The 22,927-nt window shown below is 46.8% G+C and overlaps 1 protein-coding gene and 1 long non-coding RNA gene across 8 annotated transcripts in view; one reads left to right on the top strand and one right to left on the bottom strand.

The window, feature by feature from the left end:
* LOC113607918 (uncharacterized) overlaps positions 1-22,927 on the top strand; it is a 68,804-nt gene that overhangs the window by 1,804 nt on the left and 44,073 nt on the right. For 2 of the 3 annotated variants that reach the window (XR_003428140.1, XR_003428141.1), the window contains exons 2-3: positions 527-634; positions 21,218-22,356. This is a non-coding gene — a long non-coding RNA (uncharacterized LOC113607918). Of the gene's footprint in view, positions 1-526; positions 635-20,531; positions 22,357-22,927 lie in introns of those variants that run through there. The other variant, XR_003428139.1, reaches the window with a different exon arrangement.
* SALL2 (spalt like transcription factor 2) lies at positions 4,471-18,245 on the bottom strand. Of its 5 annotated transcripts, none has more exons than XM_027083650.1 (3): positions 17,937-18,245; positions 6,740-9,551; positions 4,471-6,116 (listed from the first exon to the last, which is right to left on the bottom strand). In XM_027083650.1, the coding sequence occupies exons 1-3, from the start codon at positions 18,007-18,009 to the stop codon at positions 5,894-5,896; spliced, it is 3,108 nt and encodes a 1,035-aa protein (XP_026939451.1). In that variant the 5' UTR covers positions 18,010-18,245; the 3' UTR covers positions 4,471-5,893. The 5 variants fall into 5 exon arrangements, with proteins under 5 accessions (XP_026939451.1, XP_026939448.1, XP_026939450.1 ...); XM_027083647.1 differs by lacking the exon at positions 17,937-18,245 and adding an exon at positions 9,944-10,193 and having other exon boundaries at positions 4,471-6,796; positions 6,892-9,551; XM_027083649.1 differs by lacking the exon at positions 17,937-18,245 and adding an exon at positions 9,944-10,192.

The raw sequence follows: 22,927 nt of genomic DNA, 5'->3' as shown, positions 1-22,927 counted from the left end.
TGCGCAGTCTTTCTCTAGTTGAGGCGAGCGGGGGCTACTCTTCGTTGCAGTGCACAGGCTTCTTATTGCGGTGGCTTACCTTGTTGCAGAGCACAGGCGCGTGGGCTTCAGTGGTTATGGCACACGGGCTCAGTAGTTGTGGCACACGGGCTCAGTAGTTGTGGCTCGCAGGCTTAACTGCTCTGCAGCATGTGGGATCTTCCTGGACCAGGGCTCGAACCCGTGTCCTCTGCATTGGCAGGCAGATTCTTAACCACTGAGCCACCAGGGAGGCCGCCCTACATTGTCTTTTGAGATGTGTACCTTTATATATGAGCATTGAGATAGAGGACACAGAAATGAATATGGGCTCATATGAGCATATCTGGACATTTAATTCTCAGGATTATACTTAATTAGAAGGAAAAAATTCCATCTTGCTCAGCTGAAATACTCTTGGCAAAGTTGGCTGATGTGAAATCATAAAAGACTACTTCCAAGGGCCTGCTCTACCTAAGGTTTTTTTTTTTTTTTTTTTTTTTGGCAGCAACCTGCGGCACACGGAACTTACCTGACCAGGGATTGAACCCACATTCCTTGCAGTGGAAGGCAGAGTCTTAACCACCAGACCGCCAAGGAAGACCCTACTTAACAGGTTTTGCTTCCTTTAATAACCTGGGTCTAACAACTACCCTGAAGAGAGTTGACAAGGGATGCTTTGCACTTTCATTTGGGATATATTCTGTGTGGCCCTATGTTTAGACACATGTATTATTACTGAAGTAAGATAATCCCATTATTGCTCTATTAGAGAACTGTTAGAGTTAACTGTTCACAAATCTGAATCCCTCACTTGCTGTAAGATCACTATTTCTTTCAAGGTCCTTAACACATAGAAATGAAATACATAGAAATTATATAGCAGTAAAATTAAATAGTCTTGGGAGAGAAAGACAGTACTGGATATAGCTTTGTAGAAGATGAAGGGGGTTGATTCATCTTAAAGACAGATTTCCACAGGTCAACCCTTAAATTCATAAGCATTTTCGTCTAGGAAAGGAAGAATTTTTCTAGTGGAAGAGATTCAGTCTCTGGTAGAATTCGAGGTACCTAAGACCTGGATTGCCTTCTCTCACCTACAGAGGAAGCCAAAGAAGGAGTACAGGTACTCCTTAAAGTCAGCCAAGTTAAGGCCAGCTCCCAGAAGTCTTTGCTTTCATATTCACTTTGGATAAATTATTACAGTAGTAAATTAGGCAAATTTTAGGAGCACAGGAGGGCCACTTAGCATGATCTGCTTATAGAGGGATTTTTTTCTAGGCTCCTCAGGACCAGTTTTCAGCTCATAAGAAAGCCACTGCTTTCTTGTGTGCCTACTCTTAGCCAGTCTGTATACAACCCTGAGCAGTACAGGAAGGAGGAAGGAATCTCACCCAGACCTCTTCTAGTCAAGAGTGTAAGCCTAGTTGTGAGTAGATGAGTGCTGCATGCACTACATTTCTGAACTTTTCCTCCTATCTGCTGTGGTCGACTTTCCAGAGTTAGCCACAACAATATTGGCTCCCATCCCACATGCCCTTATGCAGTGTGTCTTTGCCACTCTTCCCGATAAGAGGTAAAGCTTGTTTCCCCTCCTCTTGAATCTGAACTGGTTTTCTGACTAGCTTTGGCCAACAGAAAGTGGCAGAAGTGATATTCTTTGAGTTTCAGAGTCTAGGCCTTAAGAGGCCTTGAAGCTTCTGCTTTTGTCGTCTTGGAGGCCTAGGCCTTCATGGAAGTCCAGTTATCCTAATAGCTAGACCATTTGAAGAGAGAGTGAGGGAGAGGGAAAGGGAGAAGGAGAGGGAGAAAAAAGGAGTGAGAAAGAGACAGAGAGAGAGAGAGAAATCCTAGAGATTGAAAGATATCAAAAAGAGTTCCTGGAGAATGAAAAACTCTAAGAAAAGAGACTGCAGTATTCCAGCCATTCATCTGAGGGGCCAGAGGTGAGTGAGGCCATCTTGGATCCTCCAGCCCGAATTGAAGCTGCTGAGTGAGCTCAGCCCTCACCACATGGAACATAGACAAGTCATCCTAGCTGAGGCCTGTTGGGACAACCCATGGACTCACAAGCAAATACATAATTATTGTTTAAGACACTAAGTTTTGGATGGTTTGTTACACAGCAATGGGTTACTGAAACATCCACAGTATTGACCAAATACTGCACTTCGTAACTGGTTCTTTGGTCAAAATTTTTTTTTCTTCACTTTTGTCCTTACTCATTTTTTTAAATTATATGATCAAAAGCAAAGTGTCCAATGGGATTAGCAAATCTGTTGTTAAATTAAACATTAGAAAAGACAAGGAAATGTAAAGGGAAGTCAAAGTTGGGTCTAATGGAGAAACGCTCATGTGAGTTAAGTTTGTTTTGGGGATCAGGAGACGGATGTTCCTTGATTTACTGAGAAGTTCCAGGGACGGTATCCAGAGTCCCAGAAATCTGTGAGAGATGAAAATGTGCCAATAGAATTGAAACCTTTTTTTGGGGTGACACAGGTTGAAATCTGGGAGAAGCAGATGCTGAGAGAGTCAGAAGTCCAAAAGTTTTATTGGGAAGTAACACTTGTAAAAAGAAAAAGAGAAGAAAATGGGATTGGGCAGGGAGAGCTGTCCAAAGCTGTCAGTGATGCAGACATGACAGCCTCTGCCAGACCACTGGAGAGTTCCATAGCAAGAATCGTTCATTAGTCCCATGTTCCCTGGGAATGGCTAAGCCCTGTACCACCCACCACCTTGCTTAGCCTTTGGCCAGGGGTTTGGAGAACAGTAGGACAGCTAGAGGCTGTCAGCTAACCAGGTTTCTTGCAGCTAGGTAGCCAGTTCTTTCTTAAAGGGACATCTCTGAAGTAGCACACCTCTGTATCTGCCAAAGGGGACTTGACGTACCTTATGTAGGTTTTTATATGGTAACTGCATTGGTCCTTAGGTTGTCATATGGATTCAGTTAATATATTTCAGCATGGTTATTAGGAAAACTGAATGTAAGAGAACGGTACGTCCCCGCCCCCTTCTCTCTCTTCGTAACATGAGTTAGTTATTTCCCTTTCTGGAATCCCACAGGCCACTGTGTCTATCACAGTATTTACTACCATGATATAAAAATATGTTTTCATTTTTCTTCTTCCTTGACTGAGCCCCCTTAGGGGCAGAAGTTTGTTTACCTTTGTATCTACCCAACACTTGGTCTCTGAAACAAATCCTCAAAAATTAACTGAATGAATGAGTGAGGAAGCTGTCTCTTGCTTCTTGTACTAGTGATTTTTTATCCATCTAGTTTGAACTGAATCCACTATGTATATTTCAGGTAAAGCGTTTCGCAAGCTGCATTTCTTGACATATTCATTTCAGCAGGTTAGAGTTAATTCACCTTCCAAAAGGATGATCAAATGAGAAGTGCTTGAGAGTAAGAAATGGTGGGGTTGAGGGTGGGGATTGGAGGGGACTGCAAGAAGGAAGAAACTGAAGGCTCTAAGAGAGAAATAAACTAAAGGTGAAGAGAGAAAAGTAGAAGTTGTAGGTCAATGAAAGAATAAAAAGCAGGAGAGGAAAAAGAAGAATGAAAAGGAGACAGAAGGGAAAATAAAGTAGAGCTATGAAGGAGTGGGGTGGGGAGTCCAGCTCAGTGCTGACCTGCCCAAGGAAGCACCCATTAGCAGAAGCCTCACTGACAGCTGTTACCATAATGGGAACTGGCATCTACAGAGAGGGCAAGTCTAGTTTAATTAGTTAAATGGCATTATCTATGTCCAGTGGGGGTAGGGGAGGTAAAGGGAATAGAAGGATTGGTGACCTACCTCCTTCCATAGGCTGAAAAGAAAAACAGATTTATAAAGCTCTGGTAAGGAATTAAAGAGACAGGAGCTGTTTCTTCTCCAGCCGACTTCACAAGATTGCCATGTCCTATTCACTTGTACCTTTAAAGCGGGACGGGTTTAAAGTTGCCTCCAGGAGGCAACTAGAATCAAACCTCTGTTCTTTACCTTGAATTGAGCCAGTAGGTTTACTCACCTTTCCCTTCAGTCTTCCAGCCAGCCTCACCACTTCAGGAGTCTTTAGTATGTAACAGAAAGCAAGCACCATTCCTGACCACTGGTGGTTAGCACTGAGACTGGGATTCTGCCGACCTGGGTTCTTAATGCAGTTCTGCCACTGATTGGCTGAATGTCTTTAGGCAAATCATTTTACCAGTCCCATCCCTTTAGCATGTGGTTTCAGTGATATAATCTTACAAACGAAAAAAAAAAAAATTCCGGAGAATGTTCTCTTTAGGAAAGCAAGGTCTTAAGAGTCAAATCTGAACCTTACCATGTTGTGGAGAGACAAAACAAAACAAAAAATATATATATATATGCTTCATTTCATTCTCCCACCCCCAATGCACTTCCTCTGCTAAGAATTCTCCTTTATATTATCTTGTTGGTAGAAATTACTAGGGTTGAATTTTTTTTCCTGTTTATAACATCAGACCTCAAGTATCATAAAGATGAATTCATCTTGGTTCTGCAGATTAACTGATGTCAGCTAGGCTGGCCTACAGGTCAGGATAGATAGATAAAGAAACAGCTTTCAACCTCCAAACAAAACAAAACAAGTAAAATAAAATACAAAAGCCTGGTGGTAGAAGGTTCTAGGCAAAGAGAAAACCTGGACAGTGGCTATAAACAGTGAGCAAATCCCCTACCTTTTGAGAACACAAACACCATTTCTACAAGGAAATTACATTCACTGGAGGTTGTTTTAGGACAAGGCTGAGCAAATTAAATATTTCAACACCATATGTTCAGCTTTGGCAGGAGATGTAGGTGGGAAGGGAATCTCAATGTTAGGGAATGCTCATATCACACCCCAGCTGGCTGTTGAAATGAAATAAGGAGAAACACAAAAATATTTGGTTAAAACACCTTTAATGAAAAGGGAAAGACACTAACATCTCCTTTGTCTGCTCTTCACATTTTACTATGTTAGGAAACTGGAGCCTACACCTTTGGAGGAGGAGCCATCACTCAAGTCAGTCAATAGCAGAACCCTCACTTCCTCCTCCTCAGAACTCCGGTTCCAAATGAACCTATGTTAAAAGTAAATACTACATCTCATTACAAAACGGAGAGGCAGGGAGGACAGCACCTAGGGCTCATCTCGCAAAGTCTGGGACTCTAAGAACCAGACAGTGGCAAAGACATAAGCCCCGGTCCGTGGACAAGCAAAATGGGAAGGAAGTGGACCTTGAAAGAGGAAGATGAGGAAAATACAAGGGGCCAGGGAATAGCGGAGGGAGTTATCTAAAACTAGAAGCACACTAGTGCTAGGAAATCCCCCATGATCCATGGTGCATTGCTGCACACTAAAGTCACCATTAGTTCAAAAGAACATTCATGAGACCCATCAACCCATCCAATTAAGAGTTTGAGGTCCCCTCCCTTATATCACACCCCTTTCTTAATCACATAGGTTCTCAGCAAGCCCTATGCTTTAGCAACACTCCTAAACGCTCCATTATTCCTTCAGCTAACCCTCATCAACAATGCTTGTTAAAGATATGAACTTCACCTTTCCTTCCCCAAAATATCCATCCCATGGGAGACCTCTCAGCAAGAAATCCACTTGTTTCCTAACTCAGAGGCAAGGATGAAAGATATGACAAGCTCAAAATATCTTGGCATATTAACCAGCCAACACCTTTGCCTTAACGTGACGAAGGCACATTAGTGCCTTACTACTGGGAAGAGTGTCCTATGCCCTTCGTTTCTCCCTACACCCTGGGGCGGAGCCACCAGATACTGATATTGTTGCATCTTCATTGTCGGCACCTTCTGGAGCAGGGGGAAGGAGAAGAAATGTACAGTTTGCTACTTCTCTTCTATGATAGGCTTTCTCAGGCACTGTCTTGGATGCCAGAGGCCAAAAGAAAAGGAGGGGGGAATCTCTTTTCCTTGGCTTCTCTGGATCCCATTGCTGGAGGCAACTTCTCAGCCACAGTTCCTGGGCCAAACAGCACTGGTGGTGTGGGGCCTGAAGGGGTAGTGGAGATGGAGATGGAGCTGGAACTCTGGGGCTTGAGGGGCAGGTCACTTGACCGTAAAGCCGTGTCCTGGTTTCAGCAAGACAGGGAGCCCACCCTCACCAGCTGGGCAGGAATGCCCTGGGACAAGAAGTCCTGCAGGTTGACCTGGTCACCAGAGAGGAGTGGCCCTAGGCCCTCCAGGGACAGCTGCTGGCCCCTTCGGGCTGGGCTATAATTCCAAATGTGGGTGCTCAGATGCACCTGCCACAGGGAAAGGGAGAGGAGAGGGTAGAAGGGTCATTCCCAGGGAGGGTGGAGAGGGTTCTTCTTGGGAATGTGAAAGCTGTAGAGAATCTATTTTCCTCAGGTACAATGAATGAAGAGGAAAGAAAAGTTTCTCAGGGGGCCACCCCCTTGTAAGCACAAGGATTTCAAAGCTCAGGGATTAGAGAAAAGCCACTAGGGACACATCATATAAGAACTCAGAGAAATAGACAAATAAGGGCTCACAGATCTTGGAGGTCCTTCTACAGAGCTCTCAGTTTCTGCCCCCGGGGTCAAGGGGCAGCAGGTTCAGAAAAACAGGCTCATGGGATCGTGGGGTCATCTTTTCGGGGAAAGGGGGAGAGCCCTGGGGAAGTGATGGAGGATGAGCAGCCAGGGACCAAGGAAAGAGCAGCAATATTCTGAGGGCCGTGGGGGGCAAAGGGCTGTACCTGGTGGTGAGCCAGCAGCATATGCTTCTTGAGGGTAGCCCGTTCGAGAAAGCCCTGCCTGCAGAAAACACAAGTGAAGAGCGGCCCCTCCTTGGGGTGGGTCTTCTGATGCTCCTCCAGAGCTGCCTGGGTGGGAAAGGTCTGGCCACACACCTCACAGGCCTTTCTGCTACTGCTCTCTCCGGGCTCCTTTCTCATCGCTTCCTGCAGGCTCAGCTCCTCCACCAAGGTGGGGCTGCTGCCTTCCCCTTCTAGGGCCAACGCTGACACGGGGCTGGCGCTCCTCTCCGATTTGCCCCCCTCTTCTGTGCCTCCTGCAACATCACTGCCGGCCTGCTCCACTGGCTGCGTTCGATCCAGGCTGTCAGGCGGCGGCGGCGGCGGCAGAGAAGGCTGTTGAATCGTTTTCTCGTTACTGTCCATCTCCTTCCCAGCTGTGGCCACTGCCACCACAGTTCCCACTTCCTCCTCTGCCCCGGAGGCCTCTTCTGAATCACCACGCACTGATATCGCCTTCTCACCTCCACTCTCGGAGCCTCTCCCTGCCAGGGAATCTTCATCAGTCACGTCTTCCTCTTCTTCTTCGTCCTCTTCTTCCTCTTCGGACAACTCCTCTTCTGGGGATGGCTGCTGGGATGGCTGCTGGGGGAAGCTCCCCGCCCCTGAGACCGCAGACTGCTCAGGGCCGTTCTCCTGGGCAGTTCCCCCACCTTCAGGGAGCGTGGTACCACCGTTGGGGATCTGGCCCCCCAGGTGCATCCGAACATGCTGCTGCAGAGTAACAGCATTGGTGAACTTCTTCTGGCAAATGGGGCAGGAGTTCTGGGCCCGGGCAGCTGGACTAGCCTTGTGGCCCACGAAATGTGCACGCAGGTTGCCCCGGGTAGAGAAAGCTCTGCCACACACTTTGCATTTAAAGGGCCGCTCACCTCCATGTTGGCCGTAATGCAGGCGCAGCGCTCGAGGACAGCTCAGCACCCGAAGGCAAATGACACACTGGTTAGGTCCCGATGAGGCTGAGGATGAAGTTGCAGGGGCAGAGGTTGTGGAGGCTCCCGAAGCAGTAGAGGCCACTGCCACAGCTCCTTGACGGTCAATCTTCTCTACCAGTTGCTGCAGCTTGGAGGTCTCGGAGGGTGAAGCCCCCAAGGGCTCTAGCACATAAGGAAAGGGGAAGCTACCAGTGGACTTAAAGTGGTTGGTAAGCAGGGCCCAGCTGGGTAGCGAAGTCACCAGCTTACTTAGCTGCATGCGGGTTGCTGTGCCACTTTCCGCCACCCCGGCGATGGCTGAGCCCTCGCTCCCGGGTGGGGTGTTTTCATCAGCTTTACTCTTTGGCTCTACCGCTTTCATGAGCACGAACTTATTGAAAGCAGGGAGCGCAGGAGCCGTGGCTGTGCCTGCCCCGGTGGAGAGCAGCGTCAGGCTCTCTGTGGCACTGAGTGCCGTGGTGGAGGCCACCAGAGGCTTGCGTTCCACACCACCACCTGGCATGGCCGCCTCCTCCTCGGCCTTCTCTGGTGGCACGGACATACCATAGGGCAGGCCGCTGCTGGTGATGACGTAGTCCAGATGCTCTGGTACCGGGTGAGGGTTCATCTGCACGTGCGGGTACTTCTCCCGATGCCGGTGGAAATGCACTTTGAGGTTGCCACGCGTGGTAAAGCGGTTGCCACAGACATTACACTTATAGGGCCTCTCACCTGTGTGGGAACGCAGGTGGATCTGCAGGGCACTGTCACTGCCAAATACTTTGGCACAGAAGCGGCATTTGTGCCGTCCACCAGGCTTCTCCAAGGGACCCATCAATTCCCCATAGCCCAGCTCACCACCTCCATTCTTTGGCTTCAGGAGCCCTGGGGAGGCAGTAGCCTCGAGGCCCCGGGCTGCCCCAAGACACTGTGCTGCCAGTAGTCCCGTGGTGCCTGGGAATGCCAGATGAGGCGAGGCAATCAGCTGATCTGTGCTGCCTGACAGGGCCGGGGAGGGGGCAGGGGTGGGTTTGTGGCTTCGCCCAACCCCTCCGGCAGCAAAAGGGTGCTGTGACCCCAGGGGATGATAAAGGTGGAAGAAAGCCTGCTTGGGTGTTTCCGCCCCTGAGGAAGAGGAGGTGGAGGAAGGCGCCAGTGTCTTGCCAGTTTGGACAGGCTTGATGGGGCTGAAGAGGGGGAGCAAAGGCTTGGTGGAGGAGACGGCGGCTGTCCCAGGTAACTCGGAGGGGCTGGAAGGGGTGCCCACTGTCTGGCCTAAGGAGCCAAGCAGCAGCACCTGCCGGCAGATTTGCTCAGTCATCTGCATCTGATGGATCTGCCGCTGCTGCAGTACCCGGAGCTCTTCCAAGATCAGAGGGATGTTCAAGTGGCCGCTGCCTACACCTGGGGGCGGAGGAGGAGGTGGAGGGGGTGGTGGTGCAGGAGTGGATTCTGGAGGTAATGGAGTTGCTCCTAGCTTAGGGCTGGCCAAGATCAGGCCCCCACCTCCCCCAGCTGCTGTACCTGTGGCAGCTACGAGAAAGTGCCCCGAAGACTCCTCTCCCCTCCGCTCTGGGCCCCAGGTGGGATCTGTGGGTACAGAGGACCCGGAATCCGACGGGTTGCTCTGCTCGGCCTCCATGACCTGGGGACTGCTGTGGCCCTCAGGCCGGGGTTCAGAAGAGGTCGAAGAGTTGTTGGGGTTCTCCTGGCCCCCAATTATCACCATTACAGGGGGGTCAGGAGAACATGCATTCTGGTGGGCGAGGAATTCAGCTGGGTCAGTGAATTGTGCGCAGCACTTGGCACAGACTTGGGGGTGGTCCTCCTCGCTAGCATCACCTGGGAAGAAGACAAGGAAAGAGCGTGGGTGGTGCGGTTCGGATGGGTATGCAGAGGCTGTAATTAACAACGAGCCCAGTAACCGCTAGTGGGGGTGGGGAGATGAGCTCACCATCCGGCTGGCCGTGCAGGAGGCTAGAGCTCAGTGCTGTCCCGCCTGGACAGGAGACTCGCCAGCACTGGGGGCCAGGAAGGAGGGGAAGCGGGCATGCACAAGCTACTCCCCCCCTCCACCCCCCCCCCCCCCGGGCCACTGGCGGGCGCAAGGACTGGGTGTGAGTACCGGGTCCTGTGCAGAGAATCGTGCCTTCTATCTCGTCCACCGAAAGTCCTCTCCCCGCCCCCCGCGTCCCCTCCACCCCTACCCCTGCCCGGGCCGGGCCCTACCGCACCTCCAAGCTCCGCCGGCTCCCCGCAGGGCCCCCCGAGACGAGAGCTCCTCCCGGCTTCGTGCGCCATGGTTGTGTGGGAGGTGGAGGGCCAGGTGGAGTGGGAGACAATGGGTATCCGGATTGGGGGAGGCGGCACTGGCCGCCGGGGCTGCGGCAGCTTCTGCACCCAGCGGCCCAGACTGCGGAGATGGAGATCGGCGGCGGGGGCAGGGAGCGGCGGAGGAGGGGGAGGGGAGCGAGGAGTCGCGGAGGAGGGGAGGAGCTGGAACGAGAAAGCTGGGAGAGGGGAGATGGGGGAGGAGCTGCTGGGGAGGGAGGGGAGCGAGCCCAGAGCCCAGAGCCCGGGAGGGTTTCCGGAGGCTCAGTGACAGGTGCTGTGGGGCATGGCGGGGGTCCACCTTTCCTTACCCTCTGCCAGCTCCCCCCATCTCCGGATGTCCTTGCCCAGACCTGCCCCCTCTCCCCCCCCAATCCCCCAGCAAGCTCAAGGGGGCACAGTAGGAAACACAGCCTTGCTCAACAGAGCAAAGCGACAGGCTTCTCTTATTTTCCTTTGGATAAAGGATCCGCTGAGCCTGGAAAACGTGGGCTCCAGAGAGGGTGGTCTGAGGGCCAGAGCGGGAGGGGGAATCCTAGCACACCTACCCCTTACCTACACACACATAATCTGGTGCCCCCAAGATACCCCAAGTTTTGTCCTGTTTTCCTGACCTCCATTCCCACCCTACCCCCACCCCATCCACAAAAGAAGTTTCTCAGGGTGGGAGGCCCCGAGGTAGAATTTCCAAGGAAGTCGTTTCAGGACTCCTCTCTGCGTAACACTAAGCCCCTTTACTCCCCGCCCCTCCTCCCCCAGAATAATAGCTGAATGCGAGTTACTCCACAGGTCACCCAGCCCACACCTAATTTAGAGAGTTCATGCTTATTTAAGGGGCCATCTCCTATTTAGTACCCTCTTCTCTACCCTTCTTCTTCCGTTGTCTTTCTCTGCCAACACAGCCACTACTGAGGACAGCTGGGTTTGGGGAGATGCTAGCCTGCAGAGGCCTACCTAGCTCTAACCTTGGGGGAGGGGAGCTTCTCCTGAAACAATGGGGAAAATGCAGTAGGAGGGAGTTACCAAGCAGCCTCTCAGTGCCTAAAGCCCCTTTTAGCCCCAACCTGGCTTGAATGCCTAGGAATGACTTAACACCTGCTCACCAGCACAGAGGTGGCCTCCTATTCAGGGAGAGGATAAGTAGGGATAAGATGCCTCCTGGACCAGGTACTCTGCATTCCCTTTCTACCTTGAAATGAGTCTTAATGGGTTTCCCACTTCCTTAAAAGAGCTTATCTTACTTACAGGAAATGACCACAAGTCCTTAGTTTTGTGGTTTGCCAAAGGCATCAGTAAATCCACATTGTTCTAATCCCAGTTCCAATCTTGTCTGGCTGATAAATTGAGGCGTGGTGGTCAGTCACACCATGCTATGCCCCCATTTCCTTTTTTGTAAAGTGGTAATGTTGTAGCTGTGCTATCTTCATCAGAGAAATATTGTGGGGATAAAATAATATGTATAAAATAATAACAACATGTATATATGAGACTTTAAACTTTGGGAGGAGTCCCAAATATTATGAATTAGAGAATTTATATTGTCAGTGGCAAAACAATCAAAATAAAATACATATATATTAAAATTAGATCTGTTTTCATGTTGCCTATTAATTTCTTATTTATTTATTTATTTATGGCCAAGCCGCACAGCTTGCACAGGACCTTAGTTCCCCGAATCCAGGCCCTCAGCAGTGTAAGCCTGGAGTCCTAACCACTGGACCGCCAGGGAATTAGCAATCTTATTAATTTCTGAGGCTGATATAATTGGCATATATCAAGGGTAGGAAGTCTTTTTTGGGGGGAGCTGAAACAATGTAATATTAGTAACGTCCACTTTCATTGAAAACATTGTACTGAATTATGTTTTGAAACTTCAGATAATCACAAGGGCCTTAACACTGTGGACAATGGCTCTGAAACAGATGAGCTACATGCTTCCAGGCCTGACCCTGACAATGAGGGAGAGGGGGTTCTATTTCAATATGGCAAGTCACAGGTTAATGCAATGTTGTCTATTTTTACAGATAAGAAAATGGAAGCTTGGAGAGGTTAAGTGACTCTTCCAAGTTCACACAGTAATTCAGTGAAGCAAGCATTCAGACTTTTGACTCCTGTCCAGTGCTTTCCCAAGCACATCAACATTGTGTGGCTTCCCTAAGCTAGAGAAAGGGCCCTGTGTAGCTTCTACCTGCCATTTGCTCTCTGGCCTCAGTAACAGAGAGGGAATCAGATGGAAGCTTTCTACTGAGCATTTGTTAATTAGCATTGAACATTTGATATCAAGTTGCTGTTTTGTCAAGTCTTCCGACAAGAAAAGAAATCCTTTTCTTTTCATCTTCTCCTGGGAAACACTGTCCCCTTTCTTGCTCTTTAATGAAACTTGCTTTCTGATGCGTAATTTGATCTGGGCTCTTCTTTAAGGTAAATTCAGTCCCTGGTGAAAGGTGACAGATCAACAGCCACCTGTAAGAGGAAGCCTCTATTTCTCAGCACTTTGCACTCACTGCCTATCCTGAAAAGGGGGGCAGGATTCTTAGGCAGACACGAATGAAGTCATAAACACAGGAATAAACTAAGCTGGTAATGGTGTCCCTAGATAGCAGATAAGGTGAGGTAAGCTATCCTGGGTCACATGTAAAGTCTGGGGTGGACATAGGACTGAGACAGGGACATGCTTGTTTAAATTTATGAAGAGCTGAAACGACAAGGAAAAAGGAAACTAAGTGACTCTCTAAACCTGGTAACTCATTAAACGGGAGAGGATGGCTGGGAGAACAGAGGAAAATTGGTGGGTAGCAGGGTGGTAGAGCTGAACACGGGTTCTCAAACTTTGCTGCCCATGAGAATTACTGCGAGAGCTTTTAAAAATCCCAATGGCCAGGCCGTACCCTAGACCAATTAATTCAGATTCCCTGAGGGTGGGATCTAGGCATCAGTGTTTGTAAAGCTCCTCAAGTGATTCTGATGTACAACCAAGGATGAGACCCACAGTACACATCAGAGGAGTGTCCTCCCCATCAAACCTTCCACCCTGCTCCTCACAAATCTTACCTGTGCTCAACTCGGCCAAAATTAGGATGTAGGCAAAATGAGTTGCTCAATGCAAAATCTTCCCATCGGGTTGCCTCTCTACTCTGACCACAGCCACTTTGCCTCTCTTGTATCCTGCTTTCAGGAGCAGAATTTGACATGATATACACCTGTCTATGAATTTAAGTGACTGTATTGCCCTTCCCAGGGTATGTGCATCTTGAGCCATACTTCCAATTGTAAAATGAAAGGCTTTGTTCTACACAGAGTTCAAGCATCATCCAGCCGCTAAAGAAACAAGCACGCTATGTAAGCCCCTGCCTAAACTTAATGTTGGACCAACACAGATTGGTAGTGTCCACAATTATGAGTTGATTCTGTAACTGCTGCATAGATAACTTCTGAAGGAGAATGTCTCATCTTCTCTTCCTTACTCCTCTCTCCTAAATACATACACATACTCCTTTGCTACCCACACCTAGTAAATGCACCCTTGGCCTGTGCAACACAGTGGACAAACAGGCACAAAGATTTATACATCTGGTGCTAAGTGAGAAAAATATATTTGTTTCCAGAATAGGAATATCTTAGATCAAACACAAAAAAAGGGTGGTTTTTTTTTAAGGACGTTTTTCTGATATCAAAGGACTCGGCACTTGGTATGAATGGCACTTGGAATTCATACCATTTTGGAGCTGGAAGGGACTTTAGAGATATGACCTCTCATTAAGCACAGTGATTGAGAGTGCCAGCTCTGAATCAGACTTGGGTTAACGTCCCAGCACTTTCTAATCTTTGTGACCTTGGGAAAGTTTCTTAATTTCTCTAAGACTTGCATTTCTTTTAAAAATGGGGGTATAGCCACAAAAAGGAATGAAATTCTTATACATGCTACAACATGGGTGAGCCTTGAAAACATTATGCTAAGTGAAATAAGCCAGACGCAAAAGGACAAATATTGTATCAGTCCATTATATGAGGTCTCTAGAATTGGTAAATTCACAGAAAGAGACAGAAAGTAGAATGGTGATTTCCAGGGGCTGGGAGTGTTGGGTGAAGGGAATGGGGAGTTATTGTTTAATGGGTATAGAGTTTCAGTTTTGCAAGATGAAAGAGTTCTGGAGATGGATGGTGGGGATGGCTGCACAACATTGTGAATATACTTAATGCCACTGAATTGTATGCTTAAAAATGATAAATTCTATTATGTATATTTTACCGTAAATTTTAAAAAGTTTAATGGAGGTAATAATAGCAGAGTTGGGAGGAATAAACAAGAGGAAATATATAAAGGGCCTAGCATAGTACCTGACAAATAGTAAATGCTCTGCAAATAGTAGCAATGAGTATTATTATTTCAAGTCTAAAAGCTGAAGCCCTGGCAGAAGAATGGGCCTGCCCAAGGTCACAAAGCTTCAAGGTACAAGCTGGATTGAAAACCAGGTTTTCTGCTTCCTTATCCAGTGCTCTGTTGCACCCTCCCTGAGTTACTTTCTATCTACTCAGAAATGTTTTCTTTTTCACCCAGGAGTCCCTAGGGCTGAAAGGCTCAAGGATCAATACCCTGAGAGGCGATGCTCTCTACCTCCAGTTCTAAAGAGAACAGAACCCTCAAAACTCTATTTTTGCCTTCCTTCCCCTTTTGCTGCTCTTGCTGTCTGCCAACTGCCATTTCTCCCCCTAGGTCTGTTTGGCTGTTGTCCTGGTTTCTCCTTCTCACTAAATATCTGGGTTTCTGATCGTTTCCTTTATTTCCCAGATGTACTAGTTTACATTTTCCCAATTCACATCGCTTATGTTCTCTAATCCAGATTTCTAGACTCTGTAGGGGAGACAGAAATTTTTTTTTCTCTCCAGAGTTTTTAAGCAAATAGACTATTTCCCTCTCATCACTTATGTGCAATAACTATTCTGGTAGGTTTTGGTGTTCTGGTCAGGGAAGCTGAGCAGAAACAGGGTGGGAAAACAGGTTTTTCAGACTGTTCCTTGGTGATATCTTAGGTCACTGCAGAGATGAGGCTTTTAAAATGTGCAACAAAGGCTCAGCATTTGCTTGTCACATATGGTAAACATTGCTTAAAAGAAGGCAAAGACTCTTGAAAACCTTAGTGGCACCCTAGCTTACTAAATAAATGTCTGCAGATGGTCATGATGATGCCCATAGTTCCACAGGTATACCTGTAAAAGGACATGTGTAAGAGCCCCCGAACCAGAGCCCTCCCTACCTAATTTTGGGGCATGCAGAACAAGAAACAGTCCCTGGGGCGGAACGAAAACTCAGGAGCCTGAAGATCACATAAATGAATAGAAACCCTATCTATATATCTTATAAAAGCAGGAAGGAATTTAGATTTTCATATTAGCCACCTCATCTTACAAATGAGACCCAGTGACACGCCAAGTCATACAAGTAGCCCAAGGATCTTTCAGTCTCTCAGGAGAATTCTGAAGGCAGATCTTTCTTAAGGTTACTACTGCTTCCTTGCTCCTTAACATTTATGTTTTCAACTTTTATGGCTCAAAGGCAAAATTTCAACTGAAATTTGTTGCTGCCAGTGAGTTCAAGCCTGCACTGTTTCTATGGGGACGGCTTTGCAGCAGCATCCCCGTGGCCCCAAGTGTTCACAGCCACAAGTGGGAGCTATAGTTCAAGGGGCTGGAGAATCCCCTTAGGGCAGTTGTGAACGATTTCTTGTGACTCCCTCCCAGATTCTTCCTCAGCAGCGGTATAGGGAATGGGTGAACTGAGGATGTGGGAAGAAGAGAGGATGGGGGGGAGAGGAGAGGATGCCTCTGGGTTGGAGGGGATTCAGCATTGTTCCACAATCTAACCAGCAGGGGAGCAGGACTGTAAGGCAACTCTGAGGCTCTGGGGGAAGTCTCCTGTAGAGCAGGAGGAGGAAACATCCGGCCTGCAGCAGCATTAAGGGGGGCTAACGTGTCCCAGGAGGGAAGGATGCCACCAGCATGCCACCTCTTAATATTGGCACAGTGGGATCCCAGTAAAGCACTGACTTGAGGGGTATGTGTTCTACCCAAAACAATATGTCTGTTAAGGTTGTTCCGTAGCATGTTGTGAACTGATTTGATCTCAAGTCCTTTTTTACAACAGGTGGAAAGGTAAATTTAATCCATATTTTAGTTTTAGCTACTACAAATACATTATCCTAGAGCTTTTCATGGCACACATCTCATAAAGAAATGCTGAAGTTCACCAAGAGGCTCCCGAGCTTTGGTCATATTTCAGCACTTACAGGAAGTGCACTGTACTCACATATAATAATAATAATAATAATAATAATAGACTTCCCTGGCAGTCCAGTGGTTAAGACTTTGCCTTCCAATGCAGGGGGCGCAGATTCGATCCCTAGTCGGGGAGCTAAGATCCCACATGCCTCACGGCCAAAAAACCAAAACATAGAACAGAAGCAGTATTGTAACAAATTCAATAAAGACTTTAAAAATGGTCCACATCAAAAAAGTCTTTAAAAAAAATAATACATATTAAGTACTTATTTATGCTAGGGACTGTGCCACATGTATTAAGCACTTATTTATGCTAGTTATTTTTCCAAGTGTATTAACATGTATTAACTCAGTAACCTAATGAGGTAGCTAGTATATTCATCCCTATTTTACAGATGAGGAAACTGAGGCATAGAAAGGCAAAGTAAACCAACAAGGTCGCACAGCTAACCAAGTGGTAGAGCCAGGATTTGAATCCTGAAAGTCTGCCTTCAGAACACTTGTGTGCTTAATCCTACACTGCATTGTTGGGTGAATCAACTGTTTGCTAAATAAATAGTTTATCCCTGAGCCAGGACTTTCAGACTTTCACAGTGTGAACATATGTAGCCATACTAGATTGTCCCAAACTTGCTCGATCCTAAGAATTACCTGGACATTTGCAAAGATACAGATTCCCAGACTCTAGCCCAGATCTACCCACAAGCAAGCAAGCTTGGAAAACCCTAGTTTAGGTGGAGTGAGCACCACTAACCCTAAATGTCATGAAATCTAGGTTTCTGACCTGACTGTACCTCTGTTTCTGAGACTTTGGGCAATGTCACTTCTCAATACCTTAGTTGCTCTGTTGGCTGCCTCTTACTTACTGGAATGTTATAAGAATACATGAAATTTCCCCCCCTCATAAAGAAAATCTGTTACTTAAACAAATGATCATATCCCCATAAAATGATATGCATGTATCAACAAGTATGTTAACTCATACACTTTTTTTAGCTTGGCTTTCCTTGAAACACAAACCTAAGCCCCTCATCCAGAACTTTCCTCTAGCCTCTACTCCAGGTGACACAGATACACACCCCAAACCAGGCTGCATCTGACCGACATTAGCTCTCTCCCTCTGGGAGCTCTGATCTGTTCTCTGCTCAGCCCAACAATGAGAAACTTTTTTCTCTTCTCCCTCAGGGGACCCTTCACGTTTATCCAATTCATTCTCTTGCAACCCAACTCTCCAGAAAGAAAAGGGGGGAAAATCCCACCCCTAAGAGACGATCTTCAGGTCTGAGGAGGTTACTTAGCAACGGCACAAAGACCAGTGAGCAAAGGGGGGACCTGGGGAGAAAACTCTTGGGTGGGGAAACAGAGCCAGTTTGAAAACTCCATTTCATCCAGAGAAAAACAACACAGAAAACACAAACATAATCAACCCTGAGAAAAGCCAAGCGGGGCTTCTCCCCAGCACAGGTCATCTCCTTACACGCTGCATCTCAACTCTTTCAACCCCCCAGCGACCAAGTTCTCCCCCTGGTTTTGCCCATGGCCCGGGTGCCCTCCCCTTGCCCTGGCCTGACCCACACAGGCTTGGGCTCAAGGCCCCCCCAACCCCTCCCCGGCACCCACCGTTCTCAGACGCGCTGGGACCTTCGCAGTCCGAGATTAACTGTTGGGGTTTCCGCTGCTTTCGCCGAGACATTCCCGGGTGGAGAGAGGTGGGACGGGGAGGGGCAACTCTCACTTAGTCTTAACCGGGGTGACCTGGTCTGGTCTCCCCCTTGGGTCTGAAGCCAACTGATGCCTCTCCCCCAGTGCCAACCACTGTGAAGCAGAGATGTTCTCCCTTCCAAGGGACAGACAGACAGACAGACAGACGCGCGCGCTCTGATTCTCTGTCCCTGACTCTCTCTCTCTCTTCTCAATCTCTGCAAGTCTTTAAAGGGGAGACGCCCCCTTTTTTTTCTTCAGCTTCTTCCCTACGCTTCTGCAGCTCCCATTGTAAAAGCAAAAATCCTAATCTTTCCGCACACTCTTTTCTTTTGTACTGCAGAGGAAAGGATTTAACCCTCTCCTCCCTGCCCAGGCTCCCGGCCTTTCCCTGTGCTGTCTGTTCAGAAAATGTCCTTCGGTTGTTTTTCTAACTCTTCTTCTAAGCTCTTCACAGTGCTTTTTGGTTATTTCATGATTCTATGCCACCTTGTTTGATGATGGGACTGCTTCTGAGGTATAAGCTGAAATGAGAACTTTCTGGTATATCCTGATTATAAGGCCAAGAAGTCAGCTACCTGCCAGTCAAAAATGAGGATGTGAAAGGCTGACAAAAAGATTGAGCAAAAAAGGTCATTATAATAATAACTTAATATATGTAGATCTCTTTATAATTTATAGGATATTTTCGTGTACAGGACATATTTTGAGTATTACAACTTTGAGGTTAGCACAGCAGGTTTTACTACTCCTGTTTATAGATGATCCTCTTTATAGATAAACCGAAAGGCTCAGTGAGGTTAAGTAACCTATCCAAGACTGCACAGCTATGATGCAACAGAGACAGGCCTGCAAGCCAGGTGTATCTGACAGTAGTCTAGCATTTTTCCCCCTCTATCTTGTTAAAGGTACAATATGCCACCAGACTCCTAGTGTGAAAAAAAAAAAAGATTGATCTTAAGGAATCTCATTTAAAATAGTGTCTCTTCTGTCTCTCCCACTCCTGTCCAGCTCCCAGGGTTGAGGGATGCCACCTTTGAGAAGATGATATAGATGAGTTCTCTGGTACTTCGGAGTAGAAGCTACAAGGAGGCACTTTCAGCTCAATATAAAGGAACTTTCTAACGTGTAATGGACTCTCCAGTAAATGTGGGAACTCTCTGTAATATGTTCTCACAGAGGCTGAAAACAGTTGTCAAGGATTCTGTGGAAAGAATTTCTTTGTGGATGTGAAGTTTGACCTTTAAGAATACATCATTTGGCAACCAACCAACTGGATCTCTCCTGTTCAGCTTGCACACTTAAGGGTGATTGGTTTATTGTTCTTTAACTTCTGACCTTGCTGTTCCTCCCTGAATTTAAGGTACTGCTGTTACCCCTGGGCATAGAATATCCAGATATGCCCTATCTTCTAGCTTTATGCCTAGGTCCTCTCTTTTAACCTTATTTATCTTTTACTCTTCTGGCTAAGAGAGCATCTGAAACACATCTGTTAGGAAAGTGGGAATGATTTTCCCCTTTGGAGTTGAGTGATGCAAATCTCTGATGGCTGTGTCTTCAGAGAATAACAAAGCAAAGCTCACTCAGTTTTGGGTGCAAACTTGAAGTTTCCGTCATTTCTTCCCTTATGCAAGTCCAGGCTATTTTGGCAATACTAAGAAAGGGAGAGAGAGACAGATGGTAGGAGGGTTGCTGGTGATAAATGAAGCAGGTACCACCATCTGAAGAGATTTGGAAAGCACTCTGATCTTTGCTTTGGAGTTCACTGAATCTCCATTATTTTCCCAGTCCTTTGGGGTCAGGACCTTGAGTGGCTCCCTCACGGTCAACCCTTGGAACTCTTGCTGACACTGTCTCATTCATCCTGTTAACCTCCCTGTGGTAGACAGGTGCAGTTATCACTAGGCTATTGTAGGGGAAATGGGAACACTGGGGCCAGGAAAGCTTCTAATTTCTCAGTGGAATAGACTGGGTTTTGTCACTCTTTCATTCCACTGTTTCCATCTGTACTTCCTGTTTGAGGAAAAGAAATGAGAGAAGGAACATAGCTTTCTGCTTTTCTCAGGAATCTGGAGATCTCCAAGGGCAGATCTGGGGGCCCAATATTCATCTCTTTACTGAGTCTTGTCTGTCTGGTCTTTTCCTACTTTGGTCCACCCTCCTTCTTGCTGGCCTTATTGTGAAAGGAAGGGCTCTTTCCCCTCCTCTCCTTTCTTCCGCCCTCCCCCATTTACCATTTTTTCCTTTTACCTCTCCACTGTGGCCTCTTGACCTCCCCACAGAGTTACAAAAGTAAAATCCTTGAAGAGATGCTGCTGTGGGAATGTTAATGAGCCTTCCCCACAAAGGGGCAAAGACTTTACTTCACTGAGTTGGAAAAAAGCCCCTTTGAAAAGGGGTTTCTGTGTGTGGTGAAGTGGAGAGGGGAGGGGAAGGAGAGAGAGGGAGAGAGAGGGAGAAAAGAAGGGAGGGAGAGAAAGAGCAAGAGAATGAAAGGAGAGAGAGAAATGAGAGAGAGAGAGAGAGATTGAGAGAAACAGCAGAAGAGAATATTAAAACAACACTGTTCTTTCTTTAATTGGTGATTTAATTTTTGGAAAATGTTCCATAGTCATTTGACCTCGTAAACTAAGCATTTAAGTTCCCAAAAAAGCTGAAGAGGCACTCAAGGGCGTTGACGATAATAAAGGATGGGAAAAAGGGACTTATCCTGGCACCCTGTCCCCAGTTCCTTCTCATGTGTGGGAGACTGAGAGGCTCTAGTGGGGGAGGATATTCTGGATGGGGGAGTTGGTGGTGAAGATGGGCTTCTTATTCTGGTTTTGTGGTTCCTCCTTATGATATTTTCTAATTTTATCAACATTTTCTATTTTGGCTTCCCTATTGACTTAAAAGTTTTCCTCTCTTCAGGAATAGCTTAAAGTACTGTTGGGTGTTTACATTGTGGAGCCAATTTTCAAGCCAGACCACTTGAGCATAATCTCTGTATCCTTCATTTGTGAGCACAGGTTGCCTCTGAATTAGTTAAAATGGATGTTAAGGTACTGTTAGTATCAAAAAAATAAGTCCCTGAAAAGCAAAGATATGATGTTGCTTTTTAAAAAAATTGAAGCATAATTGAATGTTGTTGCTCTTTGAAGAAAGCCAGTCATTATGTTTGACTCTCAGAGATTTTCCTACGTGTTGTTTTGTGATATCAGCATAACACTCCAGTTAAAGAAGCCCAGAACTGTGAAGAACAAAGAGAAGGTAGGTGATTGGAATGAGATCCTTGGAAGAGAAAGAAGAGGGGCCAGTCAGGGATGCTAATTCCCAGAGCTCTGTAACTCCTCTGGACTCAAGGTAATCAACCAATTCCCCAATGGGGAATTTACCGAGAATTCGCATTCCTAACCTCTACCCCTGATCTACTTAATCAATCTCTGGCGGGGTGGGTGGGGGTGGAGCCTACGATTTAAAAATAAGCTCTTAAATGATCCTTTTGCAGTTTGAGACAATTGAGCTTGACTGTTGCTTTCTAAACTATAAGCTCTAGATTCTTAGGGGTCTGCAGTGTTGTTGCAGCAGAATCCATGTACACATGAAGTGAGCCCAGCCTGTGGCCCCAATAAATAACATGCCTCTCAAATGTATATACTACTGTTGCCCAAATGTTTGTTGATGTTGTTGAGTGTAATACACTTTTAAGTCACTGAAAGTGTTTCTAGACTCATAATGGCTTTTGCTCTAACAATACAACTACAGTCATGTGGGAGTCCAGGAAATTCTTTGCCATTTCATTGAAGGCCTCTTCTCTCCAGACAATACCCTGTTTCTAGTTTGTAGAGGAGCAGGCACTGTGGAAGCATTTCATCTACCTTCCTGAAAGTTAGAATCCCATGAGGAATTTGATTTTAATTGCACGAGAACTAAACTAGGAGTCTAGAAAGCTTGTAACCTTTCTATTGATAACCTTAGTCATAGCTAATCATAGCTTGGGTGCATTCTGCTTACTACGCCCTTTAATTGCACCGTCTCATTTAATCCTTAAAATAACTTTGCAAGGTAAACATTGTATAATCCCCATTTTAGACAAGCAGAACACCCCATTTTACAAATGAAGAAACTGAGGCATGGAGACGCAAAGTAGCTTTCTTGTTCAAGGTCTTACAGCTGATAAACAGCAGGTTGAAATTTGCCCAAATTTGCCTGATTGGACAGCCTGTGTTTTTTTTTGCCACAGTGTGACTATTTATTGCCATCCCACTGATTTCTGCCTCTGCTATAGGCCTCACTTTCTGGGTGCAGACCTGGAGGATGACAAACTTTCAACTTACAGAGAAAATGTGAAGACTTACAAGTAAATATCTACAACAAATTATGGTTCTTATAATCACATGTACTACCACATGTTCTTTGTCTTGCTAGCATTAAGGGAGTTAAGGCAATGAAGGGTAAGGGAAAAGTACCCTCTGCAGAACTTTATTAAATAAGAAAGCACTGGCAAGCAAACCTTGGTTTTATTGGATGATTTCCGCCTGGCCTCTTTCAGGTGGCAGTTGCCATGGTGTTTTAGGGGCAGAGGGAGGGAGTGAAGATCAAGGAGGTCATTCGGACTGAGGCTTTTCTGGTGTGTCTTTTCAGAGTTCATTCTGCAAAAGATGGCAGGAATTTAAACACTCATAAGAGAAAGGACAGAAGTTATTCTTTTTGTGTTTCTTAATTTCTCCATGTTACTGATGTTAAATAAAGGGGAAACGGAGTTTGTGAAGAGGTCAAGGCTGTGGAACAGGAAAGGGAGGTTGTGGGGGAAGGGCCAGGAGCCTAGCAGGCAGTTAGAGAAGCCTAGAGTGGGGGTGGGAGTGTGTGCGCGCGTGTGTGCGTGTGCGTGCGTGCGTGCGCGTGTGTGCGTGCGCGCGCGTGCGTGCATG

Source organism: Aethalodelphis obliquidens, unplaced genomic scaffold (genome assembly GCF_003676395.1).
Source record: "Aethalodelphis obliquidens isolate GAN/ISIS:26980383/991018 unplaced genomic scaffold, ASM367639v1 scaffold51, whole genome shotgun sequence".
NCBI lineage: Eukaryota > Metazoa > Chordata > Mammalia > Artiodactyla > Delphinidae > Aethalodelphis > Aethalodelphis obliquidens.
Note: the sequence above shows the minus strand (reverse complement) of the source record. Positions and strands in the feature narration are given on the sequence as shown.

Excerpts from the sequence above, each read along its gene's own strand:
- SALL2 (XM_027083650.1), bottom strand. The coding sequence starts at position 18,009 with ATGTCTCGGCGAAAGCAGCGGAAACCCCAACAGTTAATCTCGGACTGC. Across the intron at positions 9,552-17,936 it reads TCCCAGCGCGTCTGAGAACG|GTGATGCTAGCGAGGAGGAC; the intron begins GTGGGTGCCGGG and ends TCTTCTTCCCAG. Across the intron at positions 6,117-6,739 it reads ATGCTGCTGGCTCACCACCA|AAACCAGGACACGGCTTTAC; the intron begins GGTACAGCCCTT and ends CCTGTCTTGCTG.